At 43.0% G+C, this 15,691-nt stretch overlaps 1 protein-coding gene across 1 annotated transcript in view; it reads right to left on the reverse strand.

The window, feature by feature from the left end:
- Kif27 (kinesin family member 27) overlaps nt 1–15,691 on the reverse strand; it is a 75,378-nt gene extending 59,687 nt beyond the window's left edge. The window contains exons 1-4 of the mRNA XM_005355288.3: nt 15,394–15,691; nt 8,788–8,988; nt 7,000–7,958; nt 4,083–4,226 (exon numbers count right to left, since the gene is read on the reverse strand). Coding sequence (XP_005355345.1) covers nt 4,083–4,226; nt 7,000–7,958; nt 8,788–8,988; nt 15,394–15,691 — 1,602 coding nt within the window. The remainder of the gene's footprint in view (nt 1–4,082; nt 4,227–6,999; nt 7,959–8,787; nt 8,989–15,393) is intronic.

A 15,691-nucleotide genomic window follows, 5' to 3' on the forward strand; every position in this document is an offset into this window, starting at 1 on the left:
AAAAACAAAAACAGGACCACGGATCTAAACAGCGAGTTCTCAAGGGAATACAAATGGCTAGTCAAGACTTAAAGTGGTTCACATCACTCATCTAGAAAGGGAAAACTAAAATTACTTTTAGCTAACATCTTACCCTAGTCTCAATGGCTATTGAAAACCCAAAGTGATGGCAAGGTGGTTATTAAGTTAAGAATGTTTGTTGCCAATCCTAATGTGCTTCCCATGGTCCACATGGTGGGAGAAGAAACCAACTCCAGTAAATTATACTCTGACCTCCAGAAGAACACGGTGGCACGTGTACATAAATGCACTGCGTGTACGGAGGGGGGCATAAATAAATGTAGAAGAAAATAAAAGGGCAACAATGGTGGCAAGAATGTGGGGGAACGGGGAATTCTCTCTGTTGACAGTCTTATATGTGGATCCTAACTTCAAAACCTCCAGACTTCCACGTTCCAGCTGGAGTGAATACTTGCACAGCCCAGGCAGCAAGAACAGTCCATTAGAGGTGGACAAGAAAGTGAGTTTTTCATGTGGGTGGGAAGAGCAAAAACCATCTGCTATGAAGTCGAGGGAGCAATATCAGGGGTTGAAAATTGAGATGGGATGAGGGTACAGAGATTGGGGAAAGGGAAGGCTGGAGAAAGGGCCAACCCAAACCTGCACAGGACTACAAAGACTATATAACCAAATCCAAACAGCATGCTACATGCATTAAAACACAGAATGTCTGTTTATTTAAACTATGTGGTGTGTATGTTACACAGAAAAATGAAACAGAGTTCTTACATCCGAGTATTTACAGTCAACTGATTTTTGACAAAGACAGTGTGCTGGCTAGTCTTATGTCAGCTTGACACAAGCTAGAGCTATCTTTCAGGAGGGAGACTCAACCGAGAAAATGCCCTATAACATTGGGCTGCTGGTCATTTTGTTAATTAGTGACTGACAGCAGCCAGGTGGTGGTGGTGCACTCTTTTAATCCCAGTTCTTAGGAGGCAGAGGCAGGTGGATCTCTGAGTTTGAGGCCATCCTGGTTTACTGTCCCGGAACTGGAGTGAGTTCCGGGACAGCTGGGTTACACAGAAACTCCTTGTCTTGAAAAACAAAGGCAAAAGATAAACAAAAAATTAGTGATTGATGGAGAAGAGTCCAGAACACTGTATATGGTGCCATCTCTGGGTTGGTGGTCCTGGGTTCTATAAGAAGGTAAACTGAGCAAATCATGAGAAGCGAGCCTCCATGGCCTGTTGTAGAATCAACCCTAGCACATACCTTTAATCCAAGAGCTTTCTGCTTGAATATTATAAACATGATTAAATAAAGTCAACTATAGGTCAAGAGGCAGAGCAACCAATCAGTTGACAAAAAGTGAACATAGGATGATTAAGAAAAAAACATATAGAGCAAGGGGAAGAGACACTGAGTTTCAGGAGACTTGTTTGAGATGCAGGAGAGAGGAGAGGCTTTGGGGAGAGGAGGGTCAGTTGGGTGCTTTCTCTGTTTCTCTGAGCTAGCAGGCTTTCACCCCAGCATCTGGTTCCCAAGTCTTTATTGGTAAAATTAAACAATGGCCTCTGTGTCAGCTCCTGCCTCCGGGTTCCTGCCTGTCTGAGTTCCTGTACCAACTTCCTTTGATGATGAACAACATAGAAGTATTAAGCAAAATAAACCTTTTTCTCTCCAATTTGGTTTTTGGTCTTCAGCAACAGATAATCTATTAGGACAGAAGTTAGAACCAGGAGTGGGGTGTTGCTATGACAGACCTGACCATGTTTTGGGGATGACTGTGGAAGGACTTTGAACTTTGGGCTAGAAAAGCCATTGAGTGGCCAGAACAATGCAGACAATGGAGGCCTGGCTTATGAAGTTTCAGAGGGAAAATTCAATACTCTATCATGGGCTTTTTCTATTTTGAATTAAAATTCTGTCACTCTGGTCAGCTGTGATTAACAAGAGACCAGCACAACTGAAGTGGAACCTTTACGTTACTGTAACAACTGATGTTGGTTAGCTGGAGCTAAGAAATTAGTGGTGATTCAGAAAACACCAGCATCAATTGTTGAGCAAAAATCTTCTGAGAAGCATTTCCTCAGAGTTACCCCCACAAAAGCTGTGTGTCAGAGGTGACCAAGGTTGTACCTCATACTGGAAGCGAAACTTTGGTATTGTTAAGAATAACCAAGGTAGTGCTGGTTTTAAAGAAATGAAGTTGAGAGTTGGCACTGTAAGAGGCCAGGAGAAGTCACTGGTGACGATGTAGCCTCGGTGGAAGTTGAAACCTCAGAACAGAAGGGGTCATGCAGAGAAGTTGAGGCAGGGAGAAAGCTCATGAGAGGGTACTGGTGAAAGTGCAACCCAGTTACAGCAGAAGACCCCAGCATTTTGGTGATGTGGGATTCCCCTCTGTATGCTGTGAATATATTTTATTACCATTGGTTAGCAAATCTACTTTGGCCTACGGCAAGGCAGAATATACTAAGGTGCGAAATCTGAACAGAGATATATATATAGAGAGAAAGTAGACAGAGTCAAGGAGATGCCAGGTGGCTGCCGAAGGAGACAGACACTGGAACCTTACTGGTAGACCACAGCCTTCTGGTGATAAACAGATTAATAGAAATGGGTTAACAAGATGTAAGAGCTACCTTGATTAATGGAGGAGGGCCTGCCCATTGTAGGTGGTGTCACCTCTAGGCTGGTGATCCTGGGTTCTATAAGAAAACAGACTAAGCAAGCTATGATGAACAAGCCAGTAAGCAGCACCCCTCCATGGCCTCTGCATCAGCTCCTGCCTCCAGGTTCCTGCCCTGTTTGAGTTTCAGTCTCAGCTTCTTTGATGATAAACGGCAATATGAAAATGTTAAGCCAAATAAACCCTTTCCTCCCCAATTTACTTTTTAGTCATGGTGTTTTGTCACAGCCATAGAACCCTAACTTATATATACAGTAAAAATACAGTGGAGAAAAGACAGTATTTTCAAGAAATTGTGCTCAAGAAATTGGATATTCATACAGAGAATAAAGAAACTGGACTTCAGTGTCTTCTATACAAAAATCAACTTAAAATGGGTCAAAATGCAAGGTCTGAAATTAAAAGGGAAAAATAAAAACAGAAGAAATATTGCAGGACCTGGGCTAGAGAGATTGCTCAGAGGTTAAGAACACTGGCTGTTCTTCCAGAGGTCCTGAGTTCAATTCCCAGCAACCACATGATGGCTCATAACCATCTGTGATGAGGTCTGATGCCCTCTTCTGGCATAGAGGTGCACATGCAGGAGGAACATTGTATACATAATAAATAAATCTTTAAAAAAAATATGGCAGGACCCTAGTCTGAGCAAAATATTGTGTTTTGTTTTTGAGACAGGGTTACATTATGTAACCCCGGATGGCCTAGAACACTCTGTGTAGACCAGGCTGGACTCTAAATCACAGAGATCATTTGTCTCTGCCTCCTGAGTGCTGGGGTTAAAGGTATGAGCCATTACAATTGGCCTTAGACAAAAAATTTTAAATATACAGGAATATCTGTGTTACTTATATGAATTCCAAGACAGAGAATTTCAGACTTAACTAAAATCAAAGAACAAATCACTCATGTAGCTTAAGAGGTTAACCTTGTGAATTATAAAAGTTTAAATTTTTATGATTACCTTCTAATTGCTTTGGGATTTGAGAAAAGACACACAGAGAGAGAATGTCACAAGAGACTGAGCCCACGGTCTTGCACATATCAGGTAAGCTGTTTACCACTGCCCCACACCACCAGTCCTGCCTTGCAGTCCGTAACACTCATTGCCTAGTAATTTGACAAAAGTGAATGAAAGAGGCTGGAGAAACTATAATTAATGCATAATTTGTAAATCAAATCCACAGGTATTTTCTTTGTCTGTGAAACACATGCCAGGTTAACAACAAAAATGGTTTCCCCTTAAGATTTAGGGTTTAAAAAATAATTCAGTTGCCAGTGTCCAGAGCTATCCACAGGAAATGCCCCTCAGGAAAGCACCAGTCTATGGTTTAAGATGCTCTCCGTCCACCCGGACGCTGTGCTACAGACTCTGTGCGCTCAGCCCTACCTGCGATCTGTTCACTTTCTGGGCTTCTTTCAAAGACACCGCGTGCCCCTTGTTCTCCTCCGCCATCAGCTGCACCTGATTCCTTAGCTCCTCCATCTCCAGCTCCTTCTGAGTGAGCAGCACTTGGTCAGCAGCCAGGGCACACTGGGAGGAAAGGAAGACAGAGCTCAGAATTACTCAGAGAACCACATGATGATATAATCTGAGAAAGACATACATAGAGGGGCCATCACTGTGACGCCATGAAAATATGATTTTCTTGATAATTTTTTCCTCTATATAAAAATTAGTTATCTAGGGTCTAGAGTACAATTGTAACTTTGCTAAACTTGTCATGAGACTTTAATGTGGGTTTTAATAATCAAAGCTCTCATCTTCCTATAAGACCTATAAGATATAAAAATTCACTTGGGCATTTAAATAGTTTCCTTGTGGATTTTTAATACATTCACTAGCAAGAGACAGATTCTAAAGTCCAGAAATAAAATGTAATGTCTTTATTTCTTGTTTATGACTAATTTTGTTAGGTTCAGCATAAACTTAAGATACAGAGTAAACAGTTTTTTAAACTAAATAAGCACAAAGAATCTGTCAGGCAGACTGATAGGTATTAAGCGTGGGTGTGCCTTTAAGGTCTTGTACAAAGGCTGAGGGAAAGCACTGTAAATGTGAATGGTACCATTCCATGGGGACAAAAATGAGCTGGAATACCAGCGTTTACCTGTCTTCTTCCTGACGTGAGGGCCTTATGCTCCAGCCGTCATGGCAGCTCTGTCATCAAGGACTGGACCCTCAAAACTGTGATCCAAAATGAGTCCTCCTCTCTGTAGGCTGCTCTCGTGAGGGATTTTTCTCAGCACAAGAAAAGTAACTGACAGAAAAAAATTGCTACTAAGAAGTAGGGCAGCCGGGCGTTGGTGGCGCACGCCTTTAATCCCAGCACTCGGGAGGCAGAGGCAGGCGGATCTCTGTGAGTTCGAGACCAGCCTGGTCTACAGAGCTAGTTCCAGGACAGGCTCCAAAGCCACAGAGAAACCCTGTCTCGAAAAACAAAAAACAAAAACAAAAACAAAAAAAGAAGTAGGGCAATTGTTGTGATGAAGCTCATCACATGACCTGGTTTGCCGGAGGACTATGAAAGTTTGGAAAATTAATGTGGAAAACCCTTGAATGCTACACTTGGAGCTTAGCGGGTCATTCCGGCAGCAGTTTGGTTGACCGGAACACCAGAAGAAACGTGGAGCGTGAAGACTCAGTTCATGAGGCTTCAGAGGGAAACCGGGACTCTAATGGGAACTGTTACAGGCTGACAAAGCCTGTCCATGAGAACTTGAGCGAGGCTGAATTCAAAGCATTCTGGACTAATTTGTTTAGTGAAGAAAACTTCAAACAAGAAAGCATTCAGGTTATAGCATAGTAACTACTCAATGCTCTTACCTAGATCTACACAGCGAAAGAGAAAGCTACAAGCAGAGCATACACTGTCGGCAAAATGTACTGCTTGCCAGGGAAAGAAACAGGTAGAAAGGTGGCTAAAAAGACAGCTGTAATTGTTAATGAAATTAGAACTGTTAAAAATAACAACAACAACAAAAAAAAACCCAGTGCTTTGCACTAGGGCAAGAGGAAATGTGCCCTGATGGCAAGATTCTACCTAAGAAAGGCTCCATCTTGTGAGAATGAAAATTCATCTGATAGAAGAGAGACCAAGCTGCTGCTGTTGTTGAAGGGGTTCCCTTCCAGAAACAGCTGCCTAGGACAGCATTTCATCCATAGGTGAACACAGCTGCAGCACCACCTGGCAGCATTATCCAGGAGATAACTGCCTTTGTAGGCATGACAGAAACAAAAGTGGAAGGTCGTGGAGGCTTGTACCAAGTTTGTAGAAAGCCACTGAGACTAGCCAATGTACTGCAATGTAGAATTGCCTGAAAGGAATCCCTAAGGGTCAATAGGTAAAGCTGCGAGGGCAATGCCTACACTGTTGTGAAACCTCAGAACATTGGAGATGCCAGGGCCATGGGACACTGATTAAGGAAAGCTATAGACACGCAGTAAGACAAGCCTAAGAGAGAGGCTATCTGTACAAAAGCATTAGAGCTGGAGAGGTGTGGCAACCCAAGCCCTTTGTAGCCCAGATGATATATCACAAGCCCCAGATGCTGGACATGAAGTTGCAAGATGTGATGTTTTCCTTGCTGGGTTTCTAGGATCTGTTTCTGTAATGCATATGTTTATTTGGTGCCATTGCCCACTGAAATTGTAGAGGTCCAAAGTTAAGAAACCTGAGTCTCAGAGGATACTTTAGACTTCTGAGCAATCTTTAGACTATGGGGATGTTTAGAGATTAAGTAAATATATTTTGTATTGAGATGAAAATGAGACCAAGAAACAGGGATGGAATGTTACGACCAAAAATAATGGATGTCAAGTTGATAAGGGATGGAATTGTAATGGTTGATCTTCATTGTCAACTTTCTAACTTCTGAAATTCCAAAGCAACTTTTGGAATTTACTTGTCCCAATAAATGCAGCCCTTAAACAAGTGCTGTCTGATTCAGGTGTAAGAGCTCACATTCATAGCCAGCACTTAGGAAGCAGAGGCAGGAGCACTACCTAGGGCTCAAGACCAGCCTGGATAATCGATTAACACCTTATTTCAAAGAAGATAAAACAGATCTGGGACTGTATCTCAGAAAGGAAAGTACTTTCCTAGCATATGCAAGGAAAGTGTTCAATCCCCATTACCACCAGAGTGGGGAGGGGCGTTCTATTAGTCTGCTAGGAACACACACTCCTAAAATCCCAGAACACAAGAAACAAAGGAAAGAGTTCAGGTACACACTGAGGTCCAGCCAGGGTTACATGGCAAGACGCTGTCTCAAAAAATACACTAATTAAAGTAATGTCTAAGTACCTGGTACTTCTTAAGTTCTCTCTTCAGCTGGAGAACTGTCACATGCTGGGGTCCTTCCTCCGTGTCCCCAACGTCCTGGTGTCCTGGAAATGGGGTGATGACAGCCTTCCTGACTTCCTGAGTCCTGCTAAACCACTCCTGGAGTTTGTGCTGCTGCTTCTGGTTTAGCCTGACTGCATCTTTTAAGTCCACCAGGAATGCAAATGCTTGCTCTACGCAGTCCTGGTAGCCCAGACACTCCTCCTGGAGCTGGGTTACCTGCTCCTCTAGAGAGTGAAGCCGGTTTTGGTCGGGAATGCCCTCCGAAGGGGTCTGGCTGGTTTGGCTGATACTGGCCTGATGGCTCTGCAAAGCTTCTCGAAGCAACTTAATCTCAAATTCCATCTCATCCATTCGGTCTGCCCCGGGGCTAAAGTTTAAAGTAGGTTTGTTTCGAATGTTCCGAGCTCTGTTGGCATATTTGAGAGAATTTAAGGACTCGTCAAAATCTGAGGAGGATGGGCTGACGCACGTGATCATGACAGTCTTGGCACTGCCTCCCAGGGAGTCTTTGAGAAGCCGGGTAATTTTAGCATCCCTATATGGAATATGAGCACTCTTCCTGCGTGGGTCCCCAAGGGCACTGATGACGTTCCCTAAAGCAAGCAGCCCACTGTTGATCTGAATTGACTCTTTGAATCGTTCACCAGTGTTCCCCGTCTTGGTCACTCTTTCTGATCCAGCCAAATCCACAAAATGGAATTTGGAGACAATATGCCGATGTGAATACCATTCTCCATCTTCAGCTGTCTCTGGAGTTTTCTCAACTTGGCAAATGCTTATGGTAAAGATTGCATGGGATCTACTGGAGTGCTCATTCATCTGGGTGGTGCTTGTGTGCCTGGCAGCATTCCCCATCTCCAGGAGACTCATCACTTCATCCATGCTCTCTACTTGGCACTCCTTGGCCCCAACAATCACTTCAAACAGAAAGTTTTAAAACCATGCTTTCATCAAAATCCAGCATAATTAAATCAATCGCACAACAGTTACCCTTTGCTAAGCAACCCTAAAAGACAGTCCCTTTAAAAAAGCACTAATGTTTCAGATAGCATGTTTGCAGGGGTTCAAATACTAGCCTCAGTCAGTTTCAGATAGCATGTTTGCAGGGGTTCAAATACTAGCCTCAGTCAGTTTCAGATAGCATGTTTGCAGGGGTTCAAATACTAGCCTCAGTCAGTTTCATTCATTTCAGCAAAGCTCCAAAAGGAACAGTTTTAAGAAAGGTATTATGCTTAAACTCTCAAAGGCGTATTTTATTGGTTAAAATCCAGTTGTTGATTTTAGATAAATATCATACTTAATTGTTTAAAATGACTGGCAATCAAAATCCCTGGAGCTGGACTACTACAGCTCAGTGGGAGAGAATGTGCAAAGTATGAGGCCCTGGCTTCGAGAACAAACAAACAGAGACAAGGAACACTTTGCTTCAATATTTTGACTGTAATTATTACAGGAAAACAAGAGCCATGCCTGGTGCCAGAAACCTGTGACCCCATCTATTCATGAGGTTGAGGCAAAAGGATTAAAGTTCAAAGCCAGCATAGGTGTTTGATGGCTCCATCCCAAATCAGAAGGCTGGTGGCACAGCACTGTCCTAGCTGGATAACTTCCAGCACAGCAAAGCAAGTACATGAACAGAAAGCAAAAGCAAATTCACTGTGCATATATTGTCTTAATTCTTGGAATATCGATGTGTTTTTCTAGATGCCACTGAAGGAACTCAATAATTTCACTGAGCTATGTCACCTGTGTTCCCCTTGTCATCTTCCCGGATGTGCAGGTCCTTCATGGATGTCTCCAGCTCTAAGAGATCTCTTAGGTCTTCCTTATATACCTCTATGTATGACACTTTGACTTTAAAGTCCACGCCAGGGTTTTCAGAGAGGCTCTGAAATATCTCCTGGATAGCTCGAGGGATGATGCCCTTCTGACCCTCCACAACTGATGCTAAAAATTCAGAAATAGAAAGCATAGCTGAGACTTGAAATATAAGAAAACTAGAATCTAAAATTTATGTTTAATATATTTTTCTTACATTTCTTTTATAAGAATTTAAAAACTGGGCAGGCCATGTACTGGCTTTGTGGGAGCCTAGGCAGTTTGGATGCTCACCTTACTAAACCTGGACGGAGGTGGGGGTTCCTTGGACTTCCCACAGGGCAGGGAACCCTGATTGCTCTTCGGGCTGGGGGGGGGGACTTAATTGGGGGAGGGAGAGGGATATGGGAGGCGGTGGCGGAGAAGAGACAGAAATCTTTAATGCATGGTGGCTCACACCTTTAATCCCAGCACTCCAGAGGCAGAGACAGCCTGGCTGGCCTACATACAGAGTTCCAGTCAGGATTACATAGCAAGACACGGTCTCAAAATGTATAGTAATTAATTGAATTAATGAACACAAGGACAGCTTGGTCTATATAGAAAGTTAAAAGCCTGCCAGGGCTAAACCACACAACCATAACATTCAGGGGGGAAAGGCAGGGGCATGATTCGTCAGGTAAGAGCACTTGCTGTACAGGCACAAGCACCTGAGCTGAGAGCTCCAGCACCCATGTAAAGAGTCAGGCATGACACAAGTGTGTTTGTAACTCCAGCAGGCAGAGATAGGAGGATCACTGGAGTTTGGTGATCACCAGCCTAGGTTCAGTGAAAGACCCTGTATCAAGGGAATAGAGTTGTATACTATACAACATGTGTGTATACATACCATGCACATATACCTATATAAAACAATTCAGGGCAAACATTTTCACATGTACCCCTCATGCAGAATTTATTCATTTATTAAGTATGCATTTAGTATCTACTACATTTCATGCAATATTCTAGGGCCCTGGAAACAACCAATCAACAAAGTGAAAATTCTCTAATGTTGTGGGATTCCCCTGAGAAGAAAGAAGCAATAGCAACAAAGACCAACTGTAGACCCTATGGTATATGAAATGTAGACCCTATGGTATATGAAATGTAGACCCTATGGTATATCACACTTCAAAGAACACATCAAAAAAATCATCCACCATGATCAAGTAGGCTTCATCCCAGGGATGTAGGGATGGTTCAACATACAAAACTCTGTCAATATAATCCACCACATAAACAAACTAAAAGGAAAACAAAAATACATGATCATCTCATTAGATGCTGAAAAAGCCTTCAACTAAATCCACCACCCAGTCATGATAAAGGTCTTAGAGAAATTAGGGATACTAGGAACATTCCTAAACATAATAAAGGCAATTTACAGCAAGCCGACACCCAACATCAAATTAAATAGAGGAACTCCAAGTGATTCCACTAAAATCAGGAATGAGACAGGGCTATCCGCTCTCTCCATATTGATTCAATATAGTACTCAAAATTCTAGATAGAGCAATAAGGCAATAAAAGGAGATCGAGGGGATACAAATTAGAAAGGAAGAAGTCAAGCTTTCACTATTTGCAGATGATTTGATAGTATACATAAGTGACCCCAAAAATTCTACCAGGGAACTCCTACAACTGATAAACACCTTAAGTAATGTGGTTGGATACAAGATTAACTCAAAAAAATCAGTAGCTCTCCATATACAATAATAAATGAGTTGAGAAAGAAACCAGAGAAACAACATTCTTTACAATAGCCACCAATAACATAAAATATCTTGGGGTAACTCTAACCAAGCAAGTAGAAGACCTGTATTACAAGAACTTTAAATCTTTGAAGAAAGAAATTGAAGAAGACACCAGGAAATAAAAAGATCTTCCATGCACATGGATCATTATGATTAACATAGTAAAAATGGCAATGTTACCAAAAGAGATCTACAGCTGGGCGGTGGTGGCGCACGCCTTTAATCCCAGCACTCGGGAGGCAGAGGCAGGAGGATCTCTGTGAGTTCGACACCCCAGCCTGGTCTACAGAGCTAGTTCCAGGACAGGCTCCAAAGCCACAGAGAAACCCTGTCTAGAAACACCAAAAAAAAAAAAGAGAGATCTACAGATTCGATGAAATCCCCATCAAAATTCAAACACATTTCTTCACAGATCTTGAAGGAACAATACTCAACTTCATATGGAAAAACAAAAAACACAGGATAGCTAAAACAATTCTGTACAATAAAAGAACTTCTGGAGGCATCGCCATGCCTGACTTAGCGCTCTACTACAGAGTCACAGTAATAAAAACAGACAGGTGGATCAATGGACTCGAACTGAAGACTCTAATGTAAATCCACATATTTATAACCACCTGATTTTTTACAAAGTCAAAATTATACAATTGAAAAAAAGAAAGCATCTTCAACAAATGGTGCTGGCATAACTAGGTGTCAGCATGTAGAAGAAGGCAAATAAATCCGTATTTATCACCCTGCACAAAATTCAAGTCCAAGTGGATCAAAAACCTCAACATAAGCCCAGTTACACTGAAGCTGACAGAAGAGAAAGTGGGAAGTAGCCTTGGATGCATTGGTACAGGAGACAACTTCCTGAAGAGAACACCAGCAGCACAGACACTGAGATAGACAATTAATAAATGGGACCTCCTGAAACTGAAAAGCTTCTGTAAGGCAAAGGACACGGTCAATAAGACAAAACAGCAGCTTTCGGAATGGGAAAAGATCTTCACCAACTCCCCACCTGGCAGCAGAGAACTGATCATCAAAATATATAAAGAACTCAAGAAATTAGACATCAAAATACCAAATAATCAGGCTGGAGAGATGACTCAGTGGTTAAGAGCACTGACTGTTCTTCCAGAGAACCTGGGTTCAATTTCCGGCACCCACACGGCAGCTTACAACTGTCTGTAACCCCAGTTCCAGGGGATCTGATACCTTCACGCCAATGCACACAATATAAAGCTAAATAAATTGTTAAAAAAGAAAAACAAACGATCCAATGTTTAAATGGAGTACAGATTTAAACAGAGAATTCTCAACAGTAGAATCTCAAATGACTGAGAAACACTTAAAAATTGTTCATCCTTAGCTATCAGGGAAATGCAAATCAAAACAATGCCGAGATACCATCTTATACTTGTCAAAATGGCTAAGATCAAAAACGCTAAGAACAGCCTATATTGGAGAGGATGTGGAGTAAGGGGAACACTCCTCCACTGCTGGTGGGAGGGTAAACTTATACAGCCACTTTGGAAATCAGTATGGCAGTTTTTCAGAAAATTGGGAATAAACCTACCTCAAGACCCAGCTATACGAATCGTGGGCACACACCCAAAGGATGCTCGATCATACCACAAGAACATTTGCTCAGCTGTGTTCACAGCTATACGAATCCTGGGCACACACTCAAAAGATGCTCGATCATACCTCAAGAACACTTGCTCAGCTGTGTTCACAGCTATACGAATCCTGGGCACACACCCAAAGGATGCTGCTCGATCATACCTCAAGAACACTTGCTCAGCTGTGTTCACAGCAGCATTATTTCTGATATCCAGAACCTGGAAACAACCTAGATGCCCCTCAAATGAAAAATGGATAAAGAAAATGTGATACATTTACACAAAGAAGTATTACTCAGCAGCAAAAACAATGGCATCATGAAATTTGCAGGTAGATGGATGGAACTAGAAAAAAACAACCTGAGTGAGGTAAACCAGACTCAGAAGGACAAACACGGTATGTACTCATAAGCTCCACTTTATTTATTTATTTATTTTTTTGGTTTTTCGAGACAGGGTTTCTCTGTGGCTTTGGAGCCTGTCCTGGAACTAGCTCTGTAGACCAGGCTGGTCTCGAACTCACAGAGATCCGCCTGCCTCTGCCTCCCAAGTGCTGGGATTAAAGGCGTGCGCCACCACCGCCCGGCTAAACTCCACTTTATTAGCTGTAAAGCAAAGGATAACCAGGCAACAATCCACAGCCCAGGGAAGCTATGTAACACAGAGGACCCTAAGAGGGGCGCATAAATTTTCCTAGGAAGGGGAAATAGAAGAGATCTCCTGGGTAAGCTAGGGGCAGGGGGTGAGGGACGTGGAGAGGATGTGGGAAGGTGAATATGAGGGATCGGGTTGGTCGACTTGGGGGTGAAACAGAGAGGAAGAGCAATGAAACAGGTATCTTGATAGAGTGGGCCATTTGGGAGTTAGAGATGATGGAGGAAGGTCATTGGTTAAGTAATAAAGAAACTGCTTGGCCTCATAGGTTAAAACATAGGTGGGAGGAGTAAACAGAACAGAATGTTGGGAGGAAGAGGAAGTGAGCTCAGATGCTGCTGCCGCTGCTCCTCAGGGCAGACGCGATGAAGCTCTGACCCAGGATGGACATAGGCTAGAATCTTCCCAGTAAGCGCACCTTGGAGTGCTACACACATTATTAGAAATGGGCTAACCCAGGTGCGAGAGTTAGCCGAGAAGAGGCTAGATATAATGGGCCAAGCAGTGTTTAAAAGAATATAATTTGTGTGTTGTTATTTTGGGTAAAGCTAGCCAGTGGCGGAGCGGGTGGCGGAACACAGCCAGCAGCTCCTACTACATAGAGAGGAACCTGATGCCAGGGAAACTCCCAGGAATCCACAAGGATGACCCCAGCTGAGACTCCTAGCAATAGCGGGGAGCATGCCTGAACTGGCCTTCTCTAGTAATCAGATTGGTGACTACCCTAATTGTCACCAGAGAGCCTTCATCCAGTAACTGATGGAAGCAGATGCAGAGATCCACAGCCAAGCACTGGGCCAAACTCCTGGAGTCCAGTTGATGAGAGAGAGAAGGGACTGTATGAACAAGAGAGGGAGGGAGGTCAAGATCATGATGGGGGGAACCCACAGAGGCAGCTGACCTGTACTCTGGACAAACAGCTAGGGAGCCATCATAGGACAGACCTAGGCCCTCTGCACGTGCATGACAGTTATATAGCTTAGTCTGTTTGTGGGGCCCCTAGCACTGGGATCAGGACCTGCCTCTGGCCCATAAGTTTGCTTTTTGGACCCTATTCTCTATGCAGAGATGCCTGGGAGCTTGGTCCTGCATCAATGTAATATGCCATGCTTTGTTGACTCCCATGGGAGGCCTGCCCCTTTCTGAAAGGAGGGGGAATAGATAGGAAGTATAGATAGGAGGTGGGGGGAGGGAAGGGAAGAGAAGAGGGAGGAGAAACTATGGTTGGTATGGAAAATAAATGAAAATCTTAATTAAAAAAGAAAAGAAGGGCTGGAGAGGTGGCTCAGAGGTTAAGAGCACTGGCTGCTCTTCCAGAGGTCCTGAGTTCAATTCCCAGCAACCATATGGTGACTCATAACCATCTATAATGAGATATGGTGCCCTCTTCTGGCCTGCGGGGATACATGCAGACAGAACACTATATATATAACAAAATAATAAATAAACAAAAGTCAAAAAAAAGAAAAAGAAAAAAAAGCCAGGTGGTGGTGATGCATGACTTTAATCCCAGCACTGGAAGGCAGAGGCAGGTGGATCTCTGTGAGTTTGAAGCCGGTCTGGTCTACAGAGTGAGTTCCAGGACAGTCAGGACTACACAGAGAAACCCTGCCTCTAGAAAATGAAAGAAAAAAAAGAAAAGCCGTGCTGCAAAAAAGAAAGTCAGTACAGAAGTTCCCCAAAACCCAGAACTAGAACTTCCATATGGCTGTTATAATATTCCTAAGTATCTTCTAAGTATCCATTTCAGCTGCTTTTTATTTTCTAGATTATTTATGTTATATTTGTGGCTGTTTTGACAACATGTATGCGTGTGCACCATGAGTGTGCCTGGTATCCGAGGAGGTCTGAAGAGAGCACCGGGGTTTCCTAGTACTACAGTTGAGATAGCTGTGAGCCACATGTTGGTGCTGGGACTCAACCCTGGTTCCGTCTTACAGTACCAAATGCTCTAATCCACCAAGCCATCTTTCTGGCCCTGGTTACCTTACTCTATGCCCAAAGGACTTTAGGACATCCCGGAAACACCTGCACATCTCTGATTACTGCTCAACTATTCACAACAGCCAAGAAATGGAACCAGCCTAAATGGAGGCAAGGGAATCATAATTTCAAAGACTACTTGTGCTACAGAATAAGTTTTAAGGGCAACTGAGTGACTTTCCCTTGCACCAAAAAAGGTAAAAACGAGGCTTAGGGATCTAGCTCAGTAGCTGGTACTTAGCCAGCAAGCACAGCAACCAAGCTCTATTTCCAGGACCTTAGAATCAAAATCAAAATTTTAAGGTCTATGATGGACTCAAACAGATGGCCACACACCAGCGTTTAAAGTATCAAGAACAGGAGACGAGCCTAGGCTCATCTGCAGGGCAAAGTCAAACAAAGCACACCCAATAAAACAGTGCTCAGTCACAAACGAAATGAATTCTTCACACACACGCTATAAAAGGGGAAATGAGAGTTGAGAGTCTTACCAACATGGCCTCCTCCAATGGTGTATGTCTTCCCAGATCCAGTTTGTCCATACGCAAAAACCGTTGCGTTATAACCCTCGATGAGCGACAGCACTAGGGGCTTTATGCATATATTATAAACTTCATCCTGAGTGGAATTTTTGCCAAAAACAAAATCAAAAGTAAAAACTCTGTCTCTGCCAATGATAATCTGTTGGGTGTTGGGAACATCCCTCACACAAATTTGATGTTTATGAAGAACTTCTTTGCAAAGTAGAGGTCTAATTCTTACAGCGACTTTTACTGGTATTTCTTCCAT

This window comes from Microtus ochrogaster, chromosome 16, assembly GCF_000317375.1.
Source record: "Microtus ochrogaster isolate Prairie Vole_2 chromosome 16, MicOch1.0, whole genome shotgun sequence".
NCBI lineage: Eukaryota > Metazoa > Chordata > Mammalia > Rodentia > Cricetidae > Microtus > Microtus ochrogaster.